The sequence below is a fragment of the Bidens hawaiensis genome, unplaced genomic scaffold, assembly GCF_021521415.1.
Source record: "Bidens hawaiensis isolate Kalapana, Puna unplaced genomic scaffold, B.hawaiensis_p1.1 tig00012287_1, whole genome shotgun sequence".
Lineage (NCBI taxonomy): Eukaryota > Viridiplantae > Streptophyta > Magnoliopsida > Asterales > Asteraceae > Bidens > Bidens hawaiensis.
This window is the reverse complement of record NW_027492001.1, coordinates 556,435-577,787: the sequence shown is the minus strand read 5'-3', so window position 1 is coordinate 577,787 and position 21,353 is coordinate 556,435. Positions and strand designations below refer to the sequence as shown.

The 21,353-nt window shown below is 39.8% G+C and overlaps 1 protein-coding gene and 1 non-coding gene across 2 annotated transcripts; both read right to left on the bottom strand.

The window, feature by feature from the left end:
* Positions 1–16,206: 16,206 nt before the first annotated feature.
* TRNAA-AGC (transfer RNA alanine (anticodon AGC)) lies at positions 16,207–16,279 on the bottom strand. Its single transcript has one exon. It is a non-coding gene; the product is annotated as a tRNA-Ala (tRNA).
* An 883-nt stretch (positions 16,280–17,162) lies between these two features.
* On the bottom strand, positions 17,163–20,986 carry LOC143540671 (protein NRT1/ PTR FAMILY 4.6-like). Its single transcript, XM_077033666.1, has 5 exons — positions 20,867–20,986; positions 20,566–20,783; positions 19,619–20,056; positions 18,247–18,727; positions 17,163–17,677 (listed from the first exon to the last, which is right to left on the bottom strand). The coding sequence occupies exons 1-5, from the start codon at positions 20,889–20,891 to the stop codon at positions 17,163–17,165; spliced, it is 1,677 nt and encodes a 558-aa protein (XP_076889781.1). The 5' UTR covers positions 20,892–20,986.
* Positions 20,987–21,353: the final 367 nt, after the last annotated feature.

The window sequence follows — 21,353 nt, the reverse complement described above, 5'->3', positions numbered from 1 at the left end:
ACATAGACAGACTTTATATATATAAAGCAAAACTCTGAAGCCAGTGTGGGTTTGATTGAGACAATCGGAAGACGAGTGGTCTAATTTTCACAAATGACTAATTAATTTGATTTTTTTAATAATAATAATAATAGACGGCAATTCGAAAACGAATCAGAGTTTTGCTTTAATAATAATAATAATAATAGAATGTGTTCGAAACCGGTCCACATGTATTGGAAAATAGGCTTGGACCTTGCGCTCCAAAACTATGAGCTCTATTATATATATTACAATTGTTTTCAGTTTTCACACAAAATTACTATTCATTTTAAAATGTGCTTTCTTATTTATACTCTTTGCTTTATATGTTGTTAAAAGTAGTTGATCATGTACTATTCACAATCCAACTTAATTTGTATCTTTATCTTTTGAAATTAGACCCACCATAGGGAAACATGCAAACAAGCTTGAATTTCTACGTGGCTTGACTAACATAGGGTTACAATATTGTTGGTTATAAATTAAATTGTGTACAAAGTTACTAAGCCATTGTTGGTTGTACATTATAAAACAAACTTTGTACCATCTTTATTGTAATTCCTTTGTTTTTTTTTTATTTTCTTTTTCTTTACTTATTTTCTTTTTTACTTTTAACCCTCATACTTTTACATTTTTTACAATTTAACTTCAACACTTTTTCATTTTTTTACTTTGGTCTCATATACTTTTAATCTTTTATAAATTTTTCATTTTACATTTTGGTATAAATTTTGAGAGTTAGCACACCGCAACATGCGTGCGTTGTTAGATGTTTTCACGCCTATTTTATCCGTCTAACGGCTCCGTCGCAAGGGGCAAGTCCTAGATAAACTTAGATATTTTTATTCTATGTTTACATTTCGCGTGAGTGGACGTTCAACATTTTAACTTTTACTCTGCGTCCAATTTTACTTTTTCAATATTCGAGCTTTTCCGGTGTTGGTGGTGATGGCCATAATGTGGCATTTAATTGGCACAGTTTACGCCCCCGCCGCAACACGGGGGCTTAATTAATTCTAGTTTATTTTAAAAACAAATGAATTAGAGGTGTAGTCTAAGCTAACCGAACCGTTTTAGTCAAAGCTAATTGAACTATGAATTATACTAAACCACACCGACTGGACATTCCTAGTTACACAAACAAAGATGGAAATCATAAACTGAGATAAAAAACGAGACTAAATGGATACTTGATCTTCATTGTTCGAATCATCAAAAGAAAAAAAAAACACTCATAATTTGATTAATTTATAACTTATTGTATTAAGAACTTAATTCTTAAATAAAAATCAGTTAATTAATATTTCTTTTCGCTTCGGCGAATTTCTCTTCAGAACTCATATGTGGATCGTAAAGTATGTATACGTGTGAGTTGAAGGAATATATATCCAAATGGAAGATGGCTTCTATATATAGGATGTTAGGAGATCGACGTCCTTGAGCGTGCATGAATAAATTAATGTACGTATTTCACATTTATTGTTTTGGAATATTACCTTTTTATTAAGTCATTATGATTAAGTTTAATGACAAGCATGCATATATCTTAAATATATTATTTCTAATGAAAAGTAAATGCTCTTTTGGTAGAAACTAATATTCTCTCTTTATTATCATTACTATATCTAGTTTAATGTCAAGCATTACAAATATATATAATTTTTTTAATAGAAAATAATTGATGTTTAATGACCTTTGGTCCAATGATATCAAAGTGTTAGAGGTGTGCATGGGTCTTGATCCAAAATCAAAACCGAGATGTCAGTTAATGGATAACCATACCCAGTGTTGTAAAACTCAATAAGCGTTAGTCGGATGGTGAGATAGGAACTCGTGATTCATCATGATTAAAATAATTGAAATTTATATGCAGTTCTTCAAATAGACGTATTTATACCAATTTTTTTATATAAAATTTTCAAAATTTTACCAAATAACAATTAATCGAAGATGAATATATTTTTATTTTAAAAGATTAAAAAAGTCATTGTGGATGGACCACTCATTTCAACTATCAAGCAATAACGTATCAATCTATATGACCAAACAAACAAATTAATTAGTTATTTGTGTAAATTAGACCACTCATATTATCTGATTACAACTAATAAATAATATATGCTTCATGTTAGCATGCCTAAATATATAAAATGACCAAAATTTATGTATGATATAACGAAACATAAAACTTCATGATCGTCTTAGCCATAGAATGTATTGTAAAATTTGTTAATAAATTTAACTTGACAAAATTCATATAAGCTAGAATTTGAAGCAGTAGAGCACCAACACATTGTCATCAAAACATATGAAATACATAAAAAAGTAAAGTGGGCACGAGAACAACAGTGCAAAGTCGGTTAAGTTTGGTTTTTGGGCTCTACCGAAACTGATAATCGACTTTTGGTTATGACAAGGTCCTTATAAACGATAACCGAGCTTCGGTTATGGGCGGCTTTAACCGTCGGTTATGTTGGGCTATTATGCAACACACTTACCAAAGAATTACTGTTAGAGTTGGGCTTTGGTCTTCACCAAGAGCCCATTTTCACCGACATTCGATTGGGCTTAGAGTAGTGACGCAAACCCCGGTCTTTGGTCAAATGGTCAAAACCAGTATATTCCCAATAACCTGTTACAAGGGTCAACCAATAACCGTGTTTTTTAAAAGAAAATGTAATATGTAATGTAGCTCACAAAATTACATATGTGTAGTAGAGTAAGATACAAGTTACACACATTAAAGAATTTTTAGCTACATAATTTTTTTAAAAATATTTTTCACACTTCTAACTTTATAACAAAAAAAATTGAACTAGAAATTGATCAGTTTTTTTTTTTTTACTTAAATCACATATTTCATTAAACTCAAAAACGATTACAATAAAGTGGGTAGAACTCAGTTAGTTTAGTAACTTCACTTCAACACTAGTTTGAACACCGTCTCTCTCTTATGCTTCCTCATGCTGAAGGCGGGTAGAAGGCTGTGCGCCACACGCCTTGGGCCAAAGTTGATGTCTCGAGTGGGTTTTGTAGTGATAGAGGTGCCACTGTTTTTCAAACGCGGACAAGGACGTCTTAGCTCCCCATCGCGGTGCCTTTGCAGGGTCTAACTCTAACTCTGGCTCCTCTGCTTGACTTGTGCTAACTGCACCCTTCTTTCGTTTACCGTTTACTTTGGATCAAGCTTTAGCCATTTCTGCCCCCCAAAAAAAAAACTCACGAGCATGAGCCTCAAATGAAACTAAATATTGAGCCTTAACAAGCCTTTTTTTAACTTCTTTTTAGAATTCTATGTATTAACTTTACACTACAATACCGAGCTCGAGCCAGGGTTAGGCTCGTTTAAGGTTTTTCGCCAAATATATATATATATATATATATATATATATAAATTAAAAATTAATAAAAATAAGCCCAAGCTTGAAGAAACAACCCATGAGCTGAGCTCGAGCTCTCGTACGTGAAAATAAGCCGAGGTCAAGCCTAGTCGAGCTTGGTCGTTTACACCGCATGTAACTTTTAAGCTTAAAACGAACATACGTACATACAAACAATTTCATCAAAAAATATATATATTCTTCAACCTCCCCAAACATTGCTGATCGAGGATCATAACTCCAACAAATATATATATATATATATATATATATATATATATATATATATATATATATATATATATTAATTTGGGTTAAAAGCAATATTTAGCAAACGTTTTTAAACGCCTCATGAGAGTTATGTAACTGAAGAGGTAGGTCCCAGCAGAGCCCAGTTGGACCCGCAAGACTCACCTTGAAGAGGGACGTCTGCGCAAAGACCAACTGGTTCCGCAGGACCCACCATGCTCAGAGAGATGAAGACCTTACGCGCAGTACGCAAGCTGTTCCCGCAGGAAAAGCCTCCCAATGGTGAAGTACCCCGCCTGTTCCCGCAGCTGCGGATACAAGCCATCAGGGAAGGCTACCCGCACTAATAGCAAGGCTACACGCACAAGGCACTAACTCTCAATAATTCAGTAGTCACCTGAAGAAGGAATGAGCAAGGCGGGAATACTCCCGTCCAAATGAGCCAGTCCGTACGCTTCTGGAGGATCTTTTGTACTATACCTGCCAAGGTATGGACAAAATAGACAAGATCTGACCAAAGCAGCCCATGAACCAATCACAGGGTGACAGCTCACTGACAACAGTACGACGAGCAGCACGCTCTAGTACTTAATGTCACTATCAGCCGCTGCCTACTCACCAACCCTCATCATGGCACGTACATAGCCTGCAGTTGGTGGAAAAGGAATAGTACACAGCCGGCCATGTCACTATCAGCCGCTGCCTACCCACCAACCACCAGCATGGCACGTGCGTAGCCCACAGTTGGTAGAAAAGGAATATTATACAGCTGGCTGTACCTGCTTGGAAACCTACCTTCGGCTATAAATACTCCAACATCTTGGAACGGTATCATCATCTTATCATATATTATCTTATACCATCACATATCTTATCTGCTCTAGCTATTTCTCTTAATATACATTTATATTCAGAGCAATCTAGTCTGATTCTCACGCCGGAGGGTGGTCACAAGGAGGTACCCCCCCTTCTCAGTGACGAGCTCACGGTGTCTGTTTTGCAGGTCATCAGAAGAATAACCATCTTTGCCGGACCTAACCCTCGTGGGAAACATCTACTTGACCCTAAGATTATCCGTAATCTGCCGGGGTCACTTAGTGTTTCTTCATTGGCGCCATCCGTGCATAAAAGCTAGAACTAATTCAGTTTTTTCAAAACCTCTGGAAAGATGGTTAAGGTTACTCCGGTGCCAAGGCCAACGAGTGACCAAAAAACTCCGGTAACCACAACCCCAGCTACTGGGGGGAACACTGGCGAGTACACAATATTTACGAACACTACCCCGGTTACCCAACCCGGGGCAAGTGCAGTAAATAATCCTCCCCTGGGATTCACCGATACCCAGTTGGAGAGACAACAGACGAGGCTCCCCCGCCAAACACTTGATCAAGTTAAAGCGTGGGCGGAAGCACGTCAGAAGGAATTCCAAGCTGAGTTGGATGAACGCTTATGTTCACTCCAACAGGCTGACGAAATCGGAATCACTCGACAACAGCTCAACATGAGTAATGAGTGCGAGTATGATAAAGATTGGGAAGAATCTGACAGTGACGCAAACCCACGCCATAGGGCGAAAGGGAAGCGTAAATAGGCAGATTTCCACAGAAGAAATTTTGGAGAAACCTTTAAACCAAAAAACGCGGGTGGAAACCCACGTGACTTCTCTAAAACCTTCAGACCAATTGTAGCAAATGCGGGAACGTCCAAATTTGCAAGGGACATTGCGGAAGCAATTGCCCCGAAAAGTGCCAAACAAATGTCCAACATAGGCACATATGATGGTATATCTGACCCAGACGATCATTTGAACAGATTCATAGCGGGGGCAACCGTCAGCAATTTGAAGGAACCCACGTGGTGTTACATGTTCCAAATGACGCTTGTTGGGGCAGCCAGAGCGTGGTTCGACCGTCTACCGGTCCACCACATCTACGATTGGGCAGACTTCCAGCAGAAGTTCAGCCAACACTTCAGTCAACAAAGAAAGTATACTGAAGAGCAATGGACGATCCTCAACTGCATCCGAGAGGAAGATGAGTCTTTACTAAACTTCATCACGCGCTTCAATTCAAAAAAGCTAAGTCTGGGCACTATTAGCGAAGATCTTGTTCGCGCTGCTTTCATCCAGGGCGCGGAAGACCCAGAGCTCATCCGCACCTTAACGGGTAAAGATGGCATGCCATCCACGTGGGATGCCATCATGACAGCAGCTAAACGCTTCGCGGAAACGGAAAAGCAACTGGGTAGAGATCTTCCCCAGAGCACAAACCTTTACACTAAAAAAACTAGAGAAAACAACGTCCTTACCGCCCGACAAAACAAAAAGAGGAAGCTTGGTATTTGGCAGTTAAGGGTAAACTTTGACACCTCATCCGGCTCGCACCCTCGGTTAGGCGGAAGGGATAACATGCAGTCGTCGAACCGGAACTCCAGATGGACGCCACTCACCAAAAGCGTCACCGAAATATTTGCCACCGAGAGGCTCCCATGGCCAAAGGCTCCAATAATCCGACAGCGTCACAACGCTGATCAGAGCAAATCCTGTGACTTCCACAGGACAAAAGGCCATACCACGGAGGAATGCGTATCCTTGAAGGACGTCGTCGAAGCATTCGTCAGAAATGGGAAACTCACTCACCTCGTGGCGTAATGGACGCTAAGCAGGCTAATGCGTGTAGAACCCCAGTTGGGGAAAACACGGATGAAACTGCAGCTTCAATGTTGGAGACTACATACTGCGTAAACAACAAGATTCCGAACCAGGTGCATATCGGCTCGAAAGGCTCGATGACACCCCCATCCCAAGAACATGGAAGGGAGCTCAATTACACAGGCTGCATGTAGATCAATTCCAAACTTGTAAAGAAAAGGCCTAGAGCCACTTCTAATGGAAATGATTCTCCTTATCACATTGACGCTGATGGTCTTACATTTATACTTATGATCTGACCACACTGATATGCCGGTATTCACCGCATAAATAAGTGGGGAAGTAAGTCGTTGCGTGTGGAAGGCGGCAAAACCCGCATAAACACAAAACGGCAAAAATTTCTAAGGAAAAGATGAGGAAAACCTTCACGCAGGTCAGTTACAGGTGAAGTTTGGTCGTCCCACTAAATGAAAGTGACGGTCCTACCCGCACAATCATGATAGAGGAAACTGAACGTCAACCTATTGACAACCGCGCGTCGAAAGGTTAACTTATTCAAAACACTGATATGCCGGTATTCACCGCATAAATAAGTGGGGAAGTAAGTCGTTGCGTGTGGAAGGCGGCAAAACCCGCATAAACACAAAACGGCAAAAATTTCTAAGGAAAAGATGAGGAAAACCTTCACGCAGGTTAGTTATAGGTGAAGATTGGTCATCCCACTAAATGAAAGTGACGGTCCTACCCGCACAATCATGATAGAGGAAACTGAACACTAACCTATTGACAACCACGCGTCGAAAGGTTAACTTATCCAAAACACTTGGAAAATTGCTAAGTTAAACTAAAGTATGCACGAGCGAATCATATATTGTTTTTGAGGCAAAACAAGTGCCAAATTAAACTATAATATGCATGAGCAAGTCATATTACGTTTATAAAGCAAGTCATTAAGTGAAAGTGACGGTCCTACCCGCACAAACATTTATATTTCATAAAAAATTCAAACATTACAAGAATGGCCAGGTATCTACCCGCCTACAGTAATGTAAATCTATCCTAACGGTGGGAAGGGATCTCAAGGTTCAAACTTCAGGACCACTCCCTCCAAACCCACTCGAACCCGCACCATCAGTTGGCTGTGGCGGTTCAAGGAAAGCCTTAAGAATAGTTAGCCCATCATAAGCAGCAGCAATTTCATTCACCTTCTCCACCACCGGATGCGGGAAGGCAGCATACGGGTTCACTGCTTGGTCGTAAGTAGCTTCAGTGTCCACATCATAAAGAGGGAAGTTGGAAGGCGGGATGCCCTTCTCAACAAACCCCAGACCAAGCAAGAAATCAGCCTTTTCCCCATCCTCATGGGAAGCGTTGAGGGCTGCGCTCATGGCATCGTCATAAGATATGTTCGTGAAGATCCGATGCACAACCTACAAAAAAAAATGTATATGTATCAACTTTTCTAAGTATAAAGAAAAGCGTAAAGATATTATGAAGCTACGCATACCTGCGACAACGCTTCTCGTAGAAGCCATTCCTTGGTGATAAGAGCTTCATGGAGGGAAGCTTGAGCTTGGTCACGGGCGCGTTCGGCTTCATTTTGTTAAGGTTGGCAAGCAACACTTCCTTAGCAGCAGCCTCTTCAACGCCCTTCAGCTTACACTCAGTGTGGTCAAGCATACCCCTCTGGTCCAAGATCTCTTGGAGCTTTTTGGCATCTTCTAAAGCCAAAGCATAATGAGCCTGCTGAAGCCTCTCTAGTTTGGCTTTAAGCTCCTAATTCTCAGCGCGCAAAGGCTCAGCAATGGCTTCAGCTCTGGTGGCCCTCTCGGTCGCGTTCCGCGCAGTTTCCTTAGCCAACCTAAGCTGTTCGTTAACTGCTTGGGTAGCCTTGGAACGGGCCTCGAGCCGGGCCTGAACTTCAACCTCGAGGGTCTTGAAGGCCTTTTCCTTCTCCGCAGCAATGGCGGCAAGTCTCATGTTCTCCTCCCGGATAGCCCGCGCCTGAGCTACTTCCTGGCTACGCGCTGCCTTTAACTTGTCGTTTTCACGACAAAGCAACTCGACGCGCGGCTGCATCCGGGCAAGGAGAATCCGAAGCTCATTCGTCAGCCTACCCTCCTGGTAGCTAGACATGGCTTCCCCCAACGCACCACTTGGGGCTGCGTGACGCGCCCACTCGACGCAGTCCACAGCCGTTCGAAGGGTTGTTCCCCGGCGGATGTTCCACCATGGAACATACACCTCATTGGAATCCGAAACTGCAAAAACAAAAAAGGCGGTTAGGAAAAAATGATAAAAAAAAAAAGAATAGGCCAAAATAACCCTACGCACCTGTAGGGTCGACAACAGGCCGGTAGCCGCCAAACCCATCACCTGAACCTAAGGGATATCCATCCAAGAGGTCAGACAGATGGTAAGGAGGCAGAGATTAGCTAGAAGCCCCAACCCTGAACATACCTGATGAACCGGCCGGGGACGAGGTAGTCGCCGGTGCCAGAGGCACGGTTGAAGCCGCCGCGGTAGAAACCATCGGAGGTGAACTCACTGGAGGTGAACTCACAACCGAGGCCGCCGCTGCGGAGGAGCCCGCAGAAAAAATCACCGCCGGCTTAGTGAAGGATGCAGTAAAGATGACACTGACAGCCGGCGGATATGACGTCACAATTGGAACAGTTGCCTCAACGGGATGAGCAACTGAACCAACACTGCAAACAGGCGCAGCCGCCTGGGTCATCGCCTCGGGTATATTGACCAAACCTACCGTCATGGGTCCAGAGATGCTCCTTCCCGCTCCACTCTGGAATGCGGTTGCATCCACGTCTGCATGAAGACAAAATATTAAAAACAATGGCGGAAAGAATTGCGGGTAAGATTAATTTATACTTACGAGTTTTCTTGAGCTTGAAGGTTCTGACAGGCGGGGACGAACCCGATGGAGCCGGCCTCTTCACGCTGGTCACCGTCGTCATACTGGGCTGCCCGGAGGTGACAGCTGTCTCAACCTCAGGAACAGTGGTCTCACCATCACCAGGGTTCCCCACTGCCTCCTCGCTTTCGGTCTCCGAGTCGGACCGATTTCCCTGATCGGCGGTGGAGGCGACCTTCGCCTTACCCTTCACACCGGCAGCTTTCTTCTTCCTCACAAAGAAAGGCCCGTCTGCGGATCCCTCATCAGAAGATGATAAAATTAGGGAAACTCCAGCAGAGGTTTGAGCATGAAGAGGGCGAGGGTTAAAAAATCCCTTACCTGGCCGCGTGGCGCTCAAAATCTCGTGGCCCGGCGGGTAGACCTCCACGAACCTATCCGCCGTTTGCTCCAGGATGGGCAACTCGTTCTCATCAAGAGCACGAGTACCCAGCCGAGCGGGACCACCGCTCTCACGCGGTTGCAGAAGAGATTGCAAGTTGTTTCCCTCTGAAAATAAACAGAAAAACAGTTAGAAGAAAAACCCTAAATCAGCAAAAAGAGATGGAGCATACCGTAGGGAATAGAATTCGAACCGTATTCAAGGATGATAGGTACTTGCGGCGTCCCAGAACCGGCATCCTTCCATACCCGGCTCATCCCGAGCATCACCATCCCAGACTCCGCAAAGCGGTAAACCGGAGTCTGGATCCGGGAGATCTTGGTAAACCATTTAGTCTCCTGGTAGTTGGAGGAATGAAGGTTGGGGAGTGCTCTCCCGTTCTTGAACGTCATCGCTATGGGGACGACGCGAGCGAATATATAGAAAAACTCCCACTTCCAAGACCGAAGACTGCGCTCGGTAGCACGGATCTTCAAACCCTTGATCAGAGTGACCAAGGTATACCAGCCCTGGATGCACCTCCAGGAATAGAAGGTCATCAGGCGGTCGACGCGGGGCTCAACGCCCAGAATGCGGCACATCCATTCAAAGTGGCGAACCTTTGCGATCGCCATCGGGTGCACCTCCGTCAAATGTACACCGTATTTCTCCAGAACACGGTATACGAACTTCGTTAATGGGAATCTGAGATTCCCATATAGGAAGGATGAGGCATAAACCCCTATCTTACCCTTGGGGGCATCGTACACCGTCTGGTGAGGCTCCGGAAACTCAGGCTCGTAAGGATCGAGCATGAACTTCTTGACGATATAGCTGTATAGATCGACAGAAAGAGCACACTTGCAATCGCCAGCAGTACTCTTATCGTCCTTGTCAGACGCAGACATCGGGTTCTCAGGGTATACGTCGGACTCTTCGGCAGTAACCTCAGGATCATGAGTATAAGACATTTTGGAGGTATGAAAGAGAACGATTTCAAGAGAATGCTCGGCGGAAAAGTTAGAGTATTCGCCAGAAATCGTTTAGAAGAAGAAGAGTGAAGTGAAGGTGTAAGTTGAGATGCATCATCTTCCCCCTTTATATACCCATCGCAATGAATGCGATGAATTTAATGCGGGGGAGAGGGAAAATTGCAGGCACAATGAGACAACGACACGTGGAAAGCAAGCTGGCAACAGCTATCGACAGGACGCGTGCCGTAAAATTCGCGCCCACGCGCCCGAAAACTCGCGCCCACGCGCCTGAAAAAGCGTCTGGAATGACCATATACTGTCACGTCGCCATAACTGCCTGCACGTCCTGAAACTGTCAGACGACGCTAACGTCCCTTCAACAGTTTGGACTGTTCTTATCCTTTCACCAACTCTTCGAATTTCAAAAAGATTCAAAAAGATTCAAAGATTCAAAAATAAGAGGGAATATACCCCCTTACCTTGGTAACCAAGAAACCGTAAGACAAGTGCGGGTACAGTGTCAAGGCAAAACCCTTCACATACTTAGCACCTGCAGGGAATTGAAGCCAAGAATACCTTGCTAACCAAGAAACCGTAAGACAAGTGCGGGTACAGTGTCAAGGCGAAACCCTTCACATACTTAGCACCTGCAGGGAATTGAAGCCAAGAATAACTTGGTAACCAAGAAACCGTAAGACAAGTGCGGGTACAGTGTCAAGGCGAAACCCTTCACATACTTAGCACCTGCAGGGAATTGAAGCCAAGAATAGCTTGGAAGTCAAGTAACTATAAGACGAGTGCGGGTACAGTGTCAAGGCGAAACCCTTCACATACTTAGCACTTGCAGGGAATTAAAACCAAGAAGGATCTTCTGGGCCTTGCTTGTGGAAAGGGAAATAACATCCCCGCATAGCGGGAACGTTGAGAACTAGATTGTTTGAAGCTCCAAGATGGAATTGGTTGTTTAACATAATTGATCACTATGTCTAAAACTACCAAAACCTCGTGGAGAATCTACACAAGTGAAACTCAACGCTCCTGACTTGCGAGGAGGTTACACACCTACCCGCATCATACCCAAAGATCAAGCAGAAAAGTCGGGAATTTCTGAACGTGACATTAGGAAAACCGCGGGAAGAATCCCCACGGAAAACCTTAAAACTAAAAACCCTTTTCAAAACCCTTTGCTTAAGTCCAAAAGTTCACCTCACTTATTAACAATTCATGAGAAGAACATTGGACTGGGGGGGCCTGAAGAGGTAGGTCCCAGCAGAGCCCAGTTGGACCCGCAAGACTCACCTTGAAGAGGGACGTCTGCGCAAAGACCAACTGGTTCCGCAGGACCCACCATGCTCAGAGAGATGAAGACCTTACGCGCAGTACGCAAGCTGTTCCCGCAGGAAAAGCCTCCCAATGGTGAAGTACCCGCCTGTTCCCGCAGCTGCGGATACAAGCCATCAGGGAAGGCTACCCGCACTAATAGCAAGGCTACACGCACAAGGCACTAACTCTCAATAATTCAGTAGTCACCTGAAGAAGGAATGAGCAAGGCGGGAATACTCTCGCCCAAATGAGCCAGTCCGTACGCTTCTGGAGGATCTTTTGTACTATACCTGCCAAGGTATGGACAAAATAGACAAGATCTGACCAAAGCAGCCCATGAACCAATCACATGGTGACAGCTCACTGACAACAGTACGACGAGCAGCACGCTCTAGTACTTAATGTCACTATCAGCCGCTGCCTACTCACCAACCCTCATCGTGGCACGTACATAGCCTGCAGTTGGTGGAAAAGGAATAGTACACAGCCGGCCATGTCACTATCAGCCGCTGCCTACCCACCAACCACCAGCATGGCACGTGCGTAGCCCACAGTTGGTAGAAAAGGAATATTATACAGCTGGCTGTACCTGCTTGGAAACCTACCTTCGGCTATAAATACTCCAACATCTTGGAACGGTATCATCATCTTATCATATATTATCTTATACCATCACATATCTTATCTGCTCTAGCTATTTCTCTTAATATACATTTATATTCAGAGCAATCTAGTCTGATTCTCACGCCGGAGGGTGGTCACAAGGAGGTACCCCCCCTTCTCAGTGACGAGCTCACGGTGTCTGTTTTGCAGGTCATCAGAAGAATAACCATCTTTGCCGGACCTAACCCTCGTGGGAAACATCTACTTGACCCTAAGATTATCCGTAATCTGCCGGGGTCACTTAGTGTTTCTTCAGTAACGTTAAGCGGAATAGACGTTTTGTGAGCGTTAATTAGACCAACGTTGCTCAGTGTGTTTTCTCGTATTCTTCTAATTCTTGTGTTTTCCAAACGCCACACCACCGTTCCATAACTCTCATTTCTTCCTTTTATTCTTTCTAAACATCACTTCCAAGGTTCGAACTCGAGACCTCTGTCTCATTTAAAGTCCCACACCAACCATAACTATGTTCTTCGTTTAATCGTTTTTAACAATTTCAATCTTTAATTCACCTTTTTAGTTTTATCTTAATAACAACAACAACAAACGAAAATATGCATTTATCCAAGTGCATAAATTATGGTCTTCATAAATATACATCAGGCTGTAAACGAACCGAACAAGGCCTTGTTCATGTTTGTTCGTTAAGAAAATAATGTGTTCACGAACGGTTCACAAACACAAACGAAATCGGAAGAGCCTAGAGATTGAGACCGATGCATTCGTCAAAGTGAATAATGAAAGCCTGTAAACGAATCGCATGAACATGAACAAGGGCATGTTTGTGTTCGTTCATTTAACTTTAAATGAACACGGACACTTAATCGAACAAATATTTATGTTCATGTTCGCTTATTTAAAAATGGACATTTGTGTTCGTTTGTTTAATATCTAAACGAACATGCATGAACAAACGTAAATGAACACAAATATAAACGAACTTAAATGAAAACACTTGAATGAAGACATATAAGCAAATATAAAACCTTTAAGCAGATGACCTATCCAGATAATATTTAATTATTTTCTATTAATACATAAGCGAACATAAATAAACAGATATAAACGAAAGTTCATGAGCATAAATGAACGAATGGAACATGTGTTCATGTTCGTTCGTTTATTAAATAAATGAACATAAACGAACTTCCTGCCGAACGGTTCACAAATAGTTCACGTTTGGTTCGTTTACAGGCCCATATATATACATATTTTAGTAAATGTCGACTTTAATACACATGAACTTATGTTTTATACGTTGCGTCTAGTTCTTTTATACAACAATATGAAAACGACTTATATATGTTAAACGTGTCAACACCAAACCAGATTAAAGGCTCCTAGAATCTTGGAGAATATTTAATAAAATAATAAGTTTATTATTATAAGATAAGTTAGTCTTAGTTTATGTTCGTAGAGGTCTAGCACATTAACGCTATAGTTTACCCGTGCGGCCAGAGTCTTGCATTCATATGCTATATCTGTTACATAAAAATGATGAGTGGGCGGTCGAAGTGTGAAGGAGTCGAGTTGCACTTTCAAGTTTATCGTGATCGAGTTGTTAAAAACTCGAATCAAGGCAAGCCTAAACCATAGCTAATTTAATCAAGGAACTCGACTCAAACTTCACATACCGAATTTAACTAGGATCGCTTGCTTATTATTAATATAACTGTAATAAGCTTTATTTCATGTAATAAACACTAATAAATATATTAAAACAAAACATGCCAAAATATAGTGAATTGATATATAAACGGGTCAAACTATAGTGAATTAAAATGAAACATGTTAAAACACGGTGAATAAATATTAAGCAGTACAGATAGTGAATTAAAATTTTACGAATCAGACAAAACGGGTCGAATTGAACGGGTCAAAGTATAGTGAGTTGATATATAAACTGAAATTAAACGGGTCAAAAGATATGGTTAACTGAAACGAAACTGGTCAAAATATGGTGTATTAAAATGAAACGGGTAAAAATATGGTTTAATAATTTAAAACAGGTCAAAATATAGTGAGTTGATATATAAGCGGGTCAAAGTATATTTAACTGAAACGAAACTGGTCAAAATATGGTGTATTAAAATGAAATTGGCAGAAATATGGTTTAATATTTTAAAACAAGTCAAAATATAATGAGTTGATATATAAATGGGTCAAAAGATAGTTAAGTGAAGTTAAACGGGTCAAAAGATAGTTAAGTGTAAACGGGTCAAATTATAGTTAACTGAAATGAAACTGGTCAAAATATGGCGTAATAAAATGAAACAGGCAAAAATATGGTGTAATAATTTGAAACGGGTCAAAATATAGTGACTTGATATATAAACGGGTCAAAAGATAGTTAACTGAAATTAAACGGGTCAAAGTATAGTTAGCTGAAACGAAACTGGTCAAAATATGGTGTATTAAAATGAAACGGGCCAAAACATAATTAATTAAACCTAAACATGCCAAAATATAGTGAATTGATATATAAGCGGGTCAAAATATGGTATATTAAAATGAAACGGGTCAAAATATAGTGAATAAGCGGTTTAGGCAGTGAATTAAAATTAAACAGGTCAACATAGGAACTTAAAGTGAAACTGGTCAAACGGGTCAAAATATGGTGTATTAAAATGAAACGGGTCAAAACATAGACAAATTAAGCGGTTCAGGCAGTGAATTAAATTTAAACGGGCCATGTAGTTTTTTCAGTTCGTTAACGCGTTCTGTTGTCAATTCTCATGTAACAGTTTCTGTTACAAGTTAAGTTTATTTCATACAAAATAAAGTAAAATTTTCGATGCTACGTGATCTTGATCTTATGCTATGAATTCGTTAGCAAGCTTCTTGATTATTCTTACGTCTTTAGTCGATGAAGTAACGGAATAATTTTAATCAGATACATCAGAGAAGGTGCTGCATTTTTGTATTAATATGAAGTTCTAAAGTATACAAATACCATAAACTAAATAAGTAAATATACATATCATTTTAACTTTAGACAAACAGAACCTAGTGACTTGACAAAAAGCTCGTTTAACGAGCATTATAACACGCCCAACAGCTACCATACCACATATCTGCAAAATATCGAGTTGGAAGATGCATGACTTTGCTAATTATAAGTGTCATATTTCTCTAGTTGCAAACAAACCATTACTTTGTAAACTTACAGATATTACTGTAAAAACCATGTCCGCAGTCGATGGTAGGAAGCCGGGAATACATTTAACTTTTTATTGTTTTCAGTAGAAGTGAAGGAGTCAAGTTGCACTTTAAGTTACTCGATATCAATTTCTTAAAAACTCAAATTTAATACATGAAGTCGACCCTAAACTTCACACACAATCTTAAGTCGGCCTGCTTGCTTATTATTTATATAACTGTAATACATTGTATTCACATTTGTTTATTCAGTGACCAAACTGCATTTGGCTTAGCGGTATCCAGCTACGTAAAAGAGCGTTTCTCCATGTTAGGTTGATTGGACGACGGCTGCATGGTTAGTAATGCAGAATTAGAAGTAGAATCAGATCGTTTGAAAAGAAAGTTTGTTTAGTAAATATCTATTTATAATTTATAAATGAGTTTATTTAAACTATACTGCTGCTGACTAATAGGACTTACGGTTTCGTAACGAAAAAACTTGAGTATTTTAAATTTGGAGATGCGGGGTATCGATCCCCGTACCTCTCGCATGCTAAGCGAGCGCTCTACCATCTGAGCTACATCCCCATTTGCTAGAATTAACATTTAACACTTTATTTATCATCACAAAAATATGATTACACTGCAACAAGAACACATAATTGAACGTTTTTTATGTGCATTAAGAAAATAGGCATGTTCATTCGTTTAAACCTAAGCATGTAGTTTACCAACACAAACGAACAAAAACAAACTTAAACGGACATAATAGAACACACCCAAACGAACACAAATGGATATAACTGACCAAACATAACTAAGTGTGTGTGTGTGTAGTATACAATCTAACTGAGCCCAAACAAACGTTTATCTTTTACGCTTATCTTTATATAAATATAACTACTTACGTACTTATTAAAATTTAAAGGAACATAAATTAACGAACACAAATGGGCGTTTATAAACATAAATGAAAGAATAAAACGTGTGTTCGTTTGTTTAATGAAATAAATAAAAAAAATTGTTCATATTCGTTCGCTTGTTAGAAAACAAACTTCCCACCGAACAAATTATGAACGTTCGGTTCGTTTATAAGACTTACTAGTGGATGGAGATGCACAAACCCAGTACTTTCGAGAACCGGTATGGTCAACAAAAGTCAAAACCAGGTTTGGTGGGAACCTGTTCCGAGTATTGACTAGGTTTTCCAGGATTTTTTTGGGGTTTTGGGTAGGGTCGGGTTTTGACCGGGTATTTCCGGTTTTGGTTCCGGCGATCTGGGTCGGTTCCTGTTCGAGGGAGAAATCCAATACCAGATCGTATCTGCGGGTCGGATACGGGTAGAAACCGGTTCTGAGTCAGGCCTGAAACCGGGCATTTTGGGCACCTCTACTAGTGGACATGAAAATTATAAAACTATATATATATAAATAAAGTTTGGTGAACAAATTCCTTACACAACCATAACTTATTAACTATACATATAGATAATCCAATTACACTCCATTATCACCCTATACTTATAACGTTTAGCCCAAAACAAATAATTACAAAAATTCAACAAACTCAAACCAAACATTAACCAATAAAACCTCTCTAGCTTATAATGATTCAAACTCTCCCCGGACAACCACGGGTGGTTGTGGGCCCCATGGCCCGTCAGACCGTTAACAACCGAGACAATCACACTGCTAAGGTAATAGCCCATTGCCAAAGAAGCCCACGAAAACGAAGTTGCTAACGACCTCATTTTAACTGGTGCTTCACTAAACGAAAACTCCATTAAACCCGCCAACACGAAAAGATCCGCGGATCCAAGAAATAAATATTGAAATGCTATCCATAGGAATGAAATGGGCAACGGGCCTGGCCCGGGCCCGTGGTTGTGTGCCACTTTCTTGCGTTTGACCTCGACTAGGGCCGCGATTGCCATGGCTAAAATGGAGAAGCATAGACCGAGCCCGATCCGTTGGAGATGAGAAATACCTTGAAAGAATTGAATAACTGAAAATCAAATCTCTTTATACATAGAAAAATTACAATGAAAAAGATAATGAAACTGAAATAACTGAACTCAAGTGAAAACGGACTGTTTGGTTATAGATTTTTGTAAAAGTCGAATTTTCAGTTCGATTTTGACTTTGCTTGTAGTGTAAACTAGAAAAACCGAAACCGAACTGAATTTATAGATTTTTAATTTTTTTTATGAATGCCAAATAATTTACAAGAATTTAATAAATAGTGCAACTCAGGTGTATAATAATAAATTAAGCCCAAGTCATTAACTAAAAACCCAAAACAAATTAATTAACAAAAAGAATTATTGATTTAGGTCCAAACTACTTATTTTGGGCCAATTCTTTTTCAGCTAAAAAAGCTTCAAGCCCAAGTCGTTAACTAAAAACCCAAAACCAAATAGTTTTTAAAAGCTCAAAAACCAAGTTTTCGGTTTTTGGCCCCGTTTGAGCCCAAAACTGACCCAAAGTAGTAAGTACACCCCAAAACATAAATTAAACAATAATGAATATAATAGATAATAAACTCGGTTAACGTACCTGTTTCAGATTTGGTCACCTTTCTAGCCAAAGGGATTATGATATGATTGTACAATGGGGCCAAGATAATCATGAAGATAATGGGGAACACGGGTAGTGACGCAGGTGGGACTACGAATGACCCGATAGTCGTGTTCATTGTGGCCGCTTGTTGGACCGAAAACGTCGATAATTGGGCTAAACAACAGTTGAGTATTATGGTGCAAGCAAATATAGGTAGTATTTGTAACATGACTTTGACATCTTCTACTTCTTGAACCGAGCATTTTAGTGAATTGAAAGCAGGTTTGTTTTCGATTGCACGGTTTAGAAACCCATGGGCTTTAGACGGGTTGGATGGTTCGGGCTCGTTATCATTTGTTTGTTGTTGCTCTTCGGTATATGTTGGTAGAAGCGGATATGGGCTTTGGGTCGGGTTGGTGATGGTATGCATTTGTTTGGCTTCTGTCTTGGAAACATTTAGAGTTGCTGCGAGTAGAACCTGTTTAATAAAATGTTTAATAATATTTTTTTTTGTAACATTTTTAAAATTAAAAGAAAGAGCCGGGAAGTGTTTGCGGGTCAATATGGCCCGTTTTCACTCGTGCCAAAATCTTATGTTTTGACCCGAACTGACCCGTTCTTGTCTTACCATTGTAAATTAGTTTACTTCATATGCTAACATTATTCAATACAAAGTTCACAGTTTTATTTTTAAAGCATAAAATCTTCTAAATTATGTTGATTCAAAAGATTTAAACTATTGGTAAGTAATATTGTTTTAGTGATCATAATTAGCATATTATTTATTTATCATTTTTGAAAGTAGACAAAAAAAAATGTCTACAAATTAAGTTGGCTTGTATTTTCATTGCATACAACCTATTAAATAGTTTTTTATTAAAAGATTTAAATTACTTGTATAGCAATATTATTTTTATAGTCATTAGGCAAATAAACCGGTTAACCGAACCGACTAGAAAATTGATTCGAAACCAAATCAGTTTGAAACCGATTATGTAGAAACCGATTTGAAACCAATTGAAACTGTAGGTTTGGAACTAGTTTGTAATTTTAATTTTCTCCACCAAAACCGTTTCCAAACCGGGCAAAAACCGAACCAAAACCGATCGTAACCTGGTCAAGAAATCGGTTTCAACCTAAACTAAACCGATCATAAACCAGGTTTGACTTCTGTGACCAAATCAAACCAGTTTCAATCAAAACCGATTTTGAGTTTTAAACCAGTTTATACATCTCTAGTCACAAATAACATTTTAACTAATTAACTAATTTTAAAATGGATGTGGGTCCCACTCCCCAACAAGACATGTTTAAGAAGACACTTGTTTTGACTTATTTACCTACTTGTGTATAGAAGTGAAGCCCATACCTTAAAGATAGTTGTAAGAGGACTTCCTTGGGGAATTTTGCATCTATAGAAACATGAACCCAAACTAAAGATTATGATTGACAAAAATATGGCAATTGTGGAAACCCCAAATCCCCATTGCCAACCCACATTATCTTCAATCCATAACACCAATGTGACCGCGATTAGACCACCTGTCGACAAACAAAATACAAAATAATTGAAGAAAGTCGATCTTTGTTTCCTTCTTTTCGGGCTATCTTCGTCAAACTGTTCGGCTCCTACTACTGGCAGCGATCCTTTTATACCCCCGATACCAAAAGCCACAAGGTACAAACCTATGAACAACATTGCGGCTTTTCCACCATGAATTTCTTCACAAATGGTTGTTTTTGACTTGTTACATGGTTCGGGTTTTAGGTAAGGCGCACGGGCTTGGAAAGTGAGTATGATCAAACCCTGTTTCATTATACATTCGAAGAGATTTTAGCAAAGTATGGCCTTTTGAAACCGGTTCGTGGAGGTAGCTCGTTGGTGTGGTATTTTTGTCGGTTGGCTGTTTATAAATGTTCTTCGTTTGAAAAACAATAAGTCTTTGGAGACCAAACAAACTAGTATTCAACTTATATCTTAAGTCCATGTTTTTGAAGCCTAAGAATTGTTTAGTAAGAGTAGAGATCGAGTTGGATTGGTTTGGTTTCACATGCAAAAAATTATTTTTCATTATTAAACTTGTTAAAAATGAAATATTCTAATTAGTTAAATAAAACAGTTTAGAAGGTCGTATGAGATATCCTTCAGTCTATTTTCGACCCTTTTGAACCGTTCCTTTTTAGCTTAAATAGACGATCTTGAAATAAAACACAACCCAAATTCTTTTAACCCAATGTAAATACTTTTATTATTATAATTATATGATTTTGATTATTCAAATAATAACAAAAAATAATAAAAGTAAGAACAATTACCAAAAGCTCAATGCAAGCACTCATGAGATAAATATAGTAGCTAGTAAAGTAAGCATCAGATAAAAAGCCACCAAGGAGTGCTAGCAAGAAAGCAGTGCCCATAAAATTTGTGACATCATTGGCTGATCTTGATAAAGGAAGGTTCATATATTTTGACAAATATAACACCAAATTGCTAGCATTTGCTAAAAAAGCCAAATTTTCTAATACTTCAACAACTGCATAAAAAAATCCAATAAATTTTCCCAAATATATAAAAGACAATTTAAAATTAAAAATAATAATGATAATAAGATCATACCCAAGACGAATAAAGCGGCCCTCATATCGCCATGATGACCTTTTCGTGCAGGCTTAAAGCGGGTATCTACATAACCTTCCCACCCGTTTACTTCGTGCTCTATTTCCTTCACGAATATTGGAGTGAAATACATTAGTAAAGAATGCAAAACATACACATGCAAAAAAAATATATATATAAAAACAAGAGCTATGGTAAGACAAGCATACCATCTTCTCCTTTGGTGTGGAGTGCAAAGAATTCAGAAATTTATAAAATCTCCAAACAGGTGTGACATATAAATAGTGGATAAGTTAAAATTTTTTAAAATCATTGCGTGCGTGTGAATAATAGGTTGACAGATGAAATTAAATCTTGGTCAATATGATATCACAATCATTTATGGCATGTTTATCCTTACAGGTGACACCTTAGTGCATATATAGACACACTACACACATATATAGTATGTTTTAGAACTACAAGAAACAAATAAAACATGAATATA